General features: G+C 44.7%; 2 protein-coding genes across 2 annotated transcripts in view; one reads left to right on the forward strand and one right to left on the reverse strand.

Moving 5' to 3' along the window:
- LOC101306767 (8-amino-7-oxononanoate synthase-like) overlaps nucleotides 1-2885 on the reverse strand; it is a 3724-nt gene extending 839 nt beyond the window's left edge. Inside the window, exons 1-9 of the mRNA XM_004308427.1 lie at nucleotides 2792-2885; nucleotides 2612-2715; nucleotides 2412-2519; nucleotides 1810-2048; nucleotides 1671-1712; nucleotides 1473-1560; nucleotides 987-1120; nucleotides 633-721; nucleotides 19-169 (exon numbers count right to left, since the gene is read on the reverse strand). Of these exons, the coding sequence (XP_004308475.1) occupies nucleotides 19-169; nucleotides 633-721; nucleotides 987-1120; nucleotides 1473-1560; nucleotides 1671-1712; nucleotides 1810-2048; nucleotides 2412-2519; nucleotides 2612-2715; nucleotides 2792-2876 (1040 nt within the window). The 5' untranslated portion in view covers nucleotides 2877-2885. The remainder of the gene's footprint in view (nucleotides 1-18; nucleotides 170-632; nucleotides 722-986; nucleotides 1121-1472; nucleotides 1561-1670; nucleotides 1713-1809; nucleotides 2049-2411; nucleotides 2520-2611; nucleotides 2716-2791) is intronic.
- A 5288-nt stretch (nucleotides 2886-8173) lies between these two features.
- LOC101307062 lies at nucleotides 8174-8782 on the forward strand. The gene is made up of 2 exons (XM_004308428.1): nucleotides 8174-8450; nucleotides 8580-8782. The coding sequence occupies exons 1-2, from the start codon at nucleotides 8174-8176 to the stop codon at nucleotides 8780-8782; spliced, it is 480 nt and encodes a 159-aa protein (XP_004308476.1).
- Nucleotides 8783-9639: the final 857 nt, after the last annotated feature.

The following is a 9639-nucleotide window of genomic DNA, read 5'->3' on the forward strand; positions in this document are numbered from 1 at the left end:
GAGAGAGAGAGAGAGAACCGGCTTGCTTGCAAAGCCTTCTGTTCACTCCCAACGATAAGAGATATTATTGGACTGTTTATCGGAATTCCAGTCAGAGCACGAAAATCTTGCACCCGACTCCAAATTGCCCTTCTACGCCATGTTTCCTTTCTTGCAACAATAACTGCAGCTGCAAGGTGGTATTGTTTATTCTTAACAACAATATTACTGGCAATATGCCTATATTGTAATGTAAGAAGAACAATACTATATTATGGAAAATATCTAATATAGAGCTTGACAGAAGGCTAGAACCAAGCATGAGGCAAGATCAGAACAACTTTAAAGTTTTGGCTCATTGGAGTTGTGATCATATAAGGTTTTTTTTTGGTCTCTAACATAGAATTTGTCTTTGCACTTAAACGAATGATATCACATTTGAACTGAGCTTCTCACCTCAACCTTGAATTTTTAAATGCTAAGAAATCTATATTATTGCCTATTATCAGTCCCTGCATACTAACCATTTATGAAAAATTCAATCACCCAACTAGTGTAAATGAAGCTTCCAATATATTAAAGTAACGTTTGGAAGGAACCATATTCAACTATAGGATCCCAAACGTTCATCAACAAACAAATATATGATTTACCATGAGCCGCAGCAGCAATCGGTAACGGTGTAGCAGTTGAAAATATAAAGGAGCGTCCTCGTGACTGTATGAGTTGCTTCCATCTTTTGCTGTCATATGCCAATCAGAAAATGGCATGAGTCACATACTAGATATCTAAATCTTCCAATATAAAGAGATGCATGATCATGCAGATGCAAGAATGATTGACTCAACACCTAAATTTGGAGTTTTGAGATCCTACCATGTTTTAAAGAAACTTGGTAATCCAAGAATAAGATACCTTTTTCATTTGTATTTGCTACACTATAGATCCAGGAATGACGCTTTCAACTGTTTTTACTAAGATAAAATAGTCCATGAACAGTTAATTACCTGCATGCAATGAACCCGCCATGGCAACCTGCAGCCTTGCTCAAAGTACCAACACATATGTCAACATCTTTTTCACAATGGAATTCCTCAGCCACTCCACCACCATTTTTTCCACAAACAAAGGTTCCATGAGCCTGAATGAAATGGTAGATTTTTTGTTTTCACTAATATCTATCTACATGAAAGTTTATAAAAAAAAAAAGAAAAAAAGGAGTCCCTCTTTCTTTCATATGTACAAAATTACAAATTCAATCAACTAGATGATCCTCCTGGTGTAGTTGGAGAATCCATAAGTGCTAGAATCACACTATGAAGAAACTGAACTTTTCACTCCCAAGTCTAATTTATCATGTTTTGGTTTCCCCTTATTTACAATGAATTTACTAAAACAATGTTAGCATCATAAATATGTGTACAGTAGTATGTACAAGACAGGCTTGAACACTTGCGAATTATTTCAGTTCCAAATAACTCAAGAGGACTTACATCATCAATGACTAACAGAAAGTCATGCTGCTTGCGTAGCTTCACCAGCTCAATCATTGGTGCAAAGTCACCATCCATACTAAACAAGCTGCAGTTGAAGGGGCAAATGCAGATCACAGAAATCACTTAATATAAAGACGAAATTGATCCCAACTGAAATGATAGTATAGAGAGCAGCAATACAATAAGATCAGTTACCTGTCAGTCACAACAACTTTCTTCTGCATTGTGCAACTGGATCTGTCAAATCAGAAATGAATTTCTAAGCCATGGACACAGTAAAGTATGGATCTAAGAAGAGACACACAAAGATTAAAAACAAAAGTTCAAGACCTACAACAATGCATTAAGGTGAATCATGTCACAATGTCTATAGATGAATATCTGTACAGATTTTTGTCGTTCAGCAAGACGAATACCATCAATAATTGATGCATGGTTCAGTTCATCAGAAAATATGGCAATCTTTTCATTAGTTAAAGGTGTTTTTCCAGCAGCCAAGAGAGAGCCAATATTTCCCAACACTACCATCAAGGCCATATTGGCTGCAAAGCCTGTAGGACAAAGAAGGCAATCCTAGTGGACAGATTTTAAACAAGATTATATCAGCTTTCAAGTAAAATACCCAAAAATAGTCGAACAGATTATGAGCAAAATGCAAATCAAATTAACTAAATGTTTCAAACCACACAATTATGTCCACAGTTTTATCACAAATTCTCAAGCCAGCCTCAGTTAAGTAACACATTGGAAACTAGTCAATGACTTTGAAATTTAAACTACTTCTAGAACTAGAAAGAACAACTAGAAAAGTCGATAAAAGCATTTACCGCATTATTTTTACATATACTAAAGAAATCACATTCTAGTACTTGGCTCTTATAGAAACAAAGCAGTAAATAAACGAAAGCTATAACATACAGACAGAGCAGCTGATACCTCTTTCTTCTTCAAGTCTGCTAAGGATGACTCCAGTCGCCTATGGTAATCGGTATATCCACAGATCAAAGCAGACCCCCTTGGGCCCATCCCATGTTCTTGAGCTGCCTAATTCAACATAATTCTTATAACTGTGTTCCAAAACATACAGCACATAAAAGCCACAAACTAATGTAATAATGTCAAAAACATTCAACAACCTTAGCAGCAGCATTTCCAATGGTGGGATGTGAACTCAAGCCCAGATAGTCGTTCCCGGAGAACAACAACAGCTTCCTGAATTTCCGGGTATCCTCCTCATCTCCTATAACACAACAAAAACTTGTAAGATAAACTTCGCAACTAACAAGAACTCACTGTTGAAAGTGTGACTCTTATACCGGAACTGGGAATGTCACTGAGCCAATTCTGGAAAGTTGCTTCGGGAATGTGGACCTCGACCGAGGCTCGGTCCCAGAGCTGCATGTCGTGAAAGACTTGGAGGCCGTCTTCGACGGTGGTGGTTGTTTGTGGGTCATGGCAGAGGTAGATGGGTCGGAGAGACCGGAGGAGCTGGAGGCGTTCGAGTTTGTGAAGGGACTCTTCGACCCAGTTGTCCCAGGAGCTCATCGTGTTTGATTTGAAGAGAGGGAAGAGCCGGCGGCGGTGGGGGTAGCTGGATTGTTGGAAGGAGCGGAAGGTTCAGGCTTTTATCAGATACAAACGGTTAAACAAAGTGTCACTGTCAACTTTCTGTTTAAAGTTGAGTAGTAAATTATAAAAAATAAAAAATAAATAAAAAAAAGACTGCTTCCCATGAACAGCAAATAGTGAAAACGACATGTCGGAACCTCTCATTCGTTGGTTGCTCGAAATTTGGTCTCTCATTCATTGCTTAGTATTATAGATTTCCAGAGGGAGCTATATATGAACGAGAATACTACAGAGTATTTGGCTTATGAAAACTTACCACTTACCGGCCCATTCTTTTTGAATAAATATCACGTTGATATTAAGCTGAAATCAGAAAAAAATCATTACATTACCTTTCTTCTACCACGCAATTGATAGAATAAAAAATTTGTAGTAATACTCACAATGACACATAGACTAGACTTAATCATTACACTTTTAGAATCGTAAAAGTAGCGGAGACCCTACTTTAGTCCCGGAGGCGCACCTAGTGTTATAGCTCTCCAAACATAAAGGAGATTATATGAAATAAAACTAACGAAAAAACTAATTTATCCCTTAGAGACCCAATAAGTTTGAGCCGATAGTGATAGACTGATAGTGTCTATTGTAGTTGTAAATGAGACTTTCTAAAAAAAAGGAGAAAACAAAGGGGCATACAAAAAGGATCTAAAGGCTTGCATTGATTCCTGATCAAAATGCAATTTTTATTTTTATTTTCTTACTGAAAGAAAGTAATCCATGGTATATGCAGAGAGTTTGAAATAAGCCAAGCTTGCTTCATACATACCTGGATTTCATGTATAGTAAAAATATAATTATAGAGAAGTCTGTCAAAGCTGGGATTTAGTTTATCAATTCAATTAAATGCAGAAGATGCTTTTACTCTTGTAGTCGGTTGTGTGTCAAACAACCTCCCAAGCCCGTAAACCAGCAGGCATTCCACCACAACCGAGGCTACCCCGAGGTTCCTGCCCATAAGAAGGACGGGCCAGGCCCAATCTCAGTGGTAGCGTTGGGCTGGGAACGGTTTCAGAAAGCATAAGAAATCTGAGTGTTTGAAGTAACAGCAAAGACAGTTGTCCCACATCGGTTTTCAGGTAAAGAGAACCCACTCTGGGCCATAAATATGACCCAGCCACCAGTTTGTCAGGTATCATTAACTACCCCTAATAATTACATTATATCGGAAAACACTGACTTAAGCTTCGGATGAGGAAAGACCGGAAGCCCCCAGTCGTCCTTTGGTGTGCAGGTCAGCAGGAAGTCCGCCAGTCTCCAATCAGACACGTCATTAGCTTCTGTCACCCCATCCAAGATCGACCAGAAACATTTAGTGCCGTCTGTGGGAACTTGCTACAAAAATCCAGCGTGACTTGATGACTGAGTTAATCGAGCAATAAGAGCAGGGTACTGGACGGGAAGAGTAGAGAGAGGTGATATACGGACGGATCCTAGAGACAGCAGGGAGAGTTCAAGAATAACAGGAAGAGCTCCGCTCGATGAAACGCCAGAATATGTGCCGCGAGACCTCAATCCCCAAGAGGTAACCGAGATGTTGGAAGATATGAGGGCCCAAATCACGCGACTAGAGCGACAAAGTGCGAGGGACTGAGAGGAAGCCTCCGGGAGGGAGCGCAGGTTAGAAAAGGATAACGCCACGCTCATGAGTGCGCTAGCCCGAGGGGTTGAGCACCGGGAGGCTTTGGATCGAGCAACTGAGCTAGATTGGGCAGCCACATCTCGGCAAACGGGCGCTCCAATGGGAACGAATCGTAGGACGGTGAATATTGGGACGAATTTGTTCCCGGATGAAATGCGGGATTAGGGACCGCCGCCCTTACCCTAGCCGATCCCGGAAGTCCTAGTTGAAAGGCCGGGAGAGATGGAAGAAACCTTAAGAGCCATCCGGGATAGCGTGGCGAGTTTGGCAGACAGAATCTCGAATGCCGAGAGAAGAGGGAAGCGTAACCCGTCCCGCGCGAGTTTCGAAGAAAGAGGGGGACCGTTCACGAGAGCGATCACCCAGTCCGTCCGATCGAACACAGCCAAGCCATTGAAGCTTAGCTACAACGGGGATCGAGACCCCCATCTTTTCCTTGATAGCTTCAAGTCTCACACGAACACTAAAGGATACTCGGATGCAGTATGCTGCAACATGTTTCAGGAAACTTTAGCAGGGGAAGCGCCGAATTGGTTCTATGAACTCCCATCAAACTCGATCGATTGCTTTCGGGAATTAGTGGACAGGTTTGTCAATAGGTTTATCCAACGGACGAACGGGCAGAACACCGCCCAATTGTTCAAAGTGCAGCAAGATAGGGGAGAGGGGTTGAAAGCCTTTGTGAACCGTTGGCAAGGAGCCACAGCCAGAGTCAGGAACTTCGACAAAAAAGTTGTAGAGGAGGCGTTCATTCAAGGGCTGCTTCCCAGGAAGTTCATGTATGCATAAAAATCGAAAATCCACAAGGCTACCACGAGCTTATGGAAATGGCGGTCCGGCATGCCCAGGCAAACCATGACACTTTTGGGGGGACCTCGGCCGGGAAGAGGAAGGCCGAAAGGAGAGGTTCCCCGGTGCAAGTGGTCCAGGAGGTCAGGGCCTAGACGGGAGAGCAAGAGCCGAACTCGTACTCTTCTGGAAAGAGGCATAAAGAGAGGAACGAGAGGAAGGCAGGGAAGCAATATAACACTAATGGGAAGGCAAAGAGCCCCTACCGAGATATCAGGTATACAAGGACGGCGCCGTCAGCAAAAGAGCAGTTCTTAGCGCTCAACACCACTTACGAGGCGATATGGAATGAAAATAAGTTTGTCATTCTGCCTCCCCCTGGCAGGAGGTTCCCCGAGTCCTCAAGGCTCACTAAAGAAGACACAGGAAAATTTTGTGGGTACCACGGGGAGGCAAGTCATCAAATAAATAACTGCATAGAGCTAAAGAGGGCGGTTGAGGGCCGATTGAAAGAAAGAAAATTGCAGCAGTATGTGCCCTGGCAGAGGCATGTCGGAGCAATCGAAGTGTATGGGACGATTAACACAATTCATGGCGGGTCCCATATAGATAATAGGAGTAATAAGGTAAAAAGGCAGTGTACGGGATCCAAGGATGGCCGGGAGGTTTTCGCCTTCGGAAGTAGCAATAACCAGCGAGTAACCACCAGATGGAAGTCCGTTACCTTCCTAGAAGAGGAAGAGGAAGGGATAAGGCCGCACGAGGACCCGTTCTTAATAACATTGCAACTCGACCACTATATCACGAAGAATATCCTGATTGACACGGGAGCCTCAGTCAACGTGTTGTTCAAGAGTGCCTCGAAAAGGCTGCACTGGGGGAGTAATAAGTTGATACAAGACCATGAGCCGTTAATCAGTTTCTCGGGCGATGTCGTTCAGCCTCTTAGATCGGACAACTTTGGGGTAAGCATGGAAGGCCGAGAGGGAGTCGCCCAGGCGACAGTGGAATTTATTGTAGTGGACTGTAAGTCGTCTTACAACGGGATCTTGGGAAGGCCTGCCCTATTGAAGCTAAAGTCTTTTGTCGCCGGCCACATGTTGATGATGAAGGTCCCGACCCCAACATGAGTCATTATGATCCGGGGAGACCAGGGGGCGGCAAGGAGTTGTTATGTGATTGACAATGGGATGAAAAGGTCCGAGGTCCTGTCAGCTAGTCAGGCCACAGCATCCCCCTCGGATCCATATGTGGATCCTTGAGATGATACCGACTCGGATGAAGAGCGTCCGGGGTCAGTGGAAGAAACAAAAGTGGTTTCAATCTTAGATGAATTCCTGAATCGGCAAGTGACCATCGGGACAAGACAGGCACTCGGAGTAAGAGCGGCCCTGGTAGGGTTCCTGAAGAGAAACAGTGGGGCATTCGCTTGGACGTACAAGGACATGCCCGGGATATCAAGTGGCATTGTGACACACCAGCTCGGGATCGAGAAGGGATTCCTTCCCGTGCGGCAAAAACGAAGGACGTTTAAGCCAGAAAAGTATGAAGCAATGAGGGGGGAAGTGCAAAAGTTAATAGACACTAGGTTTATAAGGGAGGTCATATACCCCCAGTGGCTGACCAATATGGTCATGGTTCCAAAGAAATTAACTGGACAATAGAGGATGTGCGTGGATTATTTAAATCTCAACAGAGCATGCCGAAATGATAGCTTCCCACTTCCACGCATAGATCAACTGATGAACTCCACATCCGGTTTCGAACTGTTGAGCTTCATGGACGCCTACGCGGGCTATAACCTGATCCAGATGGATCCGAGGGATGAGGAGCACACTGCTTTCACGACTGACAAAGGCCTATATTGCTATAAGGTAATGACATTCAGACTGAAGAATGCAGGAGCCACTTACCAACGGCTGATAAATGTCATGTTCACCGAGTACCTCGGGAAAATAATGAAGATATATGTCGATGACATGCTGGTCAAAAGTCTAAAGGCCGAGGAGCATGTAGGGCATATTGAGAAAGTCTTCGAGGTCATAATGAGGTTCGGGATGAGGCTGAACCCATAGAAATGTATATTCGGGGTCGTCAAAGGGAAATTCTTAGGCCATATAATCAGCCGGAGGGGAATTGAAGCCAACCCGGAGAAAATCCAGGCCATCTTAGATTTGGAAAGGCCTAAGCTAAGGAACCAAGTGCAGTCGTTGGCCGGGAAGGTTATCGCCCTGGCAAGGTTTGTGTCACAACTCACGGATAAGTGTGGCCCCTTCTTCCGGCTGTTGAGAGACCAGAAATGTAAGGAAATAGTATGGGGACCCGAGCAGGAAGAGTCTTTCAAGCAGATAAAGGCGTAACTCACGTCCGCGCAGGTTTTGCAAAGCCTATTCCGGGTGAGATGCTTTATTTGTCTATCGCCGCGTCACAGTCAGAAGTTAGCTCGGTCCTGATAAGAAAAGAGTCCGATATCGAGCATGCTGTATTTTACGTCGGGAAGGGATTCACACCAGCAGAGAGCAAGTACCCGGACGTCGAGAAATTGGCCTTGGCACTTATTGTAACCGTCTGAAGCCTCAAGCACTATTTCCAGGCACACTCGATAACCCTCTATACCAACCACCCCCTGAGGCAGATCATGCAAAAGCTAGAGGTCAGCGGGAGACTGGTGAAATGGGCAATTGAACTGGTGGAATTTGATATCCATTACCGGTCGAGACTGGCAATCAAGGGCCAAGCAGCGACAGACTTTATATCTGAGCTCACGCCCATGAAAGTTGTGGGAGAGTCCTCTGAGCTCACGCCCGTGAAAGTTGTGGAAGAGTCATTGGAGCTCACCCCCACGAAAATCGTGGGAGTGCCCTCCGAGACCGGCGGGGAGGAAAGTGGTCCCGGAGCGGATAAGGAGATGCACAGTGAGGAACCGCCGGAACGACTCTAGAATCTTTTTGTTGACAGCTCGGTAACGAGAAAGAAAAACGGGGCGGGAATAATATTGGAGACCCTTGATGGGTTCAAACACAAGTATGCCTTGGAATTTCAAGTTCACGCCTCAAACAATGCGGCAGAGTACGAGGCCTTAATTGGTGGGTTGCAACTCTCACGGGATATTGGCGTAGATAGAGTGGAGGTGTTCAGTGATTCACAGCTGGTCGTCAATCAAGTCAACGGGAGCTTCGAAGCAAAGGAGCCTCAATTGAACTCCTACCAAGCACTGTCAAAAACCTTCATGCAACGCTTCAAGTAGGCCTCTCTCTCCCACATCCCACGGAAGGAAAATAGTAACACAGATGCTCTTGCTCGGTAGCCACCGGAGGGCCTGGTAAAGGGAGAAAGAAAGCAAGGATCGAGGTGTTAGGAAACTGAGCATAAATAAAACCGTCTGGGAGATATTCATGTTTGAAGCGGGACCCGGAGAGCCTACGTCGATGGACCCAATAATCGAGTTCATAAAAGAGAGGGTCCGCCCGGACGACAGGCGGCAAGCACAAAAATTGCAATCGAGATGTGCCAGATACACACTCATGAACAGAAAACTATACCGAAGGGGTTACAGTTTCCTAAACCTCAAGTGCGTAACAGAAGAGGAAGGAGAGGTGATCATGGGAGAAATCCATGAAGGGGTGTGCGAGAATCACTTTAGATCTCGGTCGTTAGCGCATAAAGCACTTCGCACCGGGTTCTTCTGGCCTAACATGGGCGCCATGGCGGATAAGATGTTGGCGAGATGCCGCAAATGTCATTTGCACGCTAATGTGATACATTCCCCTTCAATTGCTCTGTCAATATTATTGTCGCCCTGGCCTTTTGCGCAGTGGGGCCTTAATCTCATCGGGATACTTCCAACGGCTCTTGGGCAATTCAAGTACGTGATAGTGGCCATCGACTACTACACGAAGTGGGTGGAGCCAGAGTCCTTGGGAAAGATAACCACCGAGTGCGTGAAGAATTTCCTGATGAAAAATATATATTACAGATTCGAGGTCCCGGAGACAATAGTCACTGACAATGGAACACAATTCAACAATAACCATCTGATTGAGTTCACGAATGACATGGGCACTAAGATGGTCTTCGTGTCGGTGGCACACCCACAGACCGATG

Source organism: Fragaria vesca, linkage group LG7 (genome assembly GCF_000184155.1).
Source record: "Fragaria vesca subsp. vesca linkage group LG7, FraVesHawaii_1.0, whole genome shotgun sequence".
NCBI classification, from domain to species: domain Eukaryota; kingdom Viridiplantae; phylum Streptophyta; class Magnoliopsida; order Rosales; family Rosaceae; genus Fragaria; species Fragaria vesca.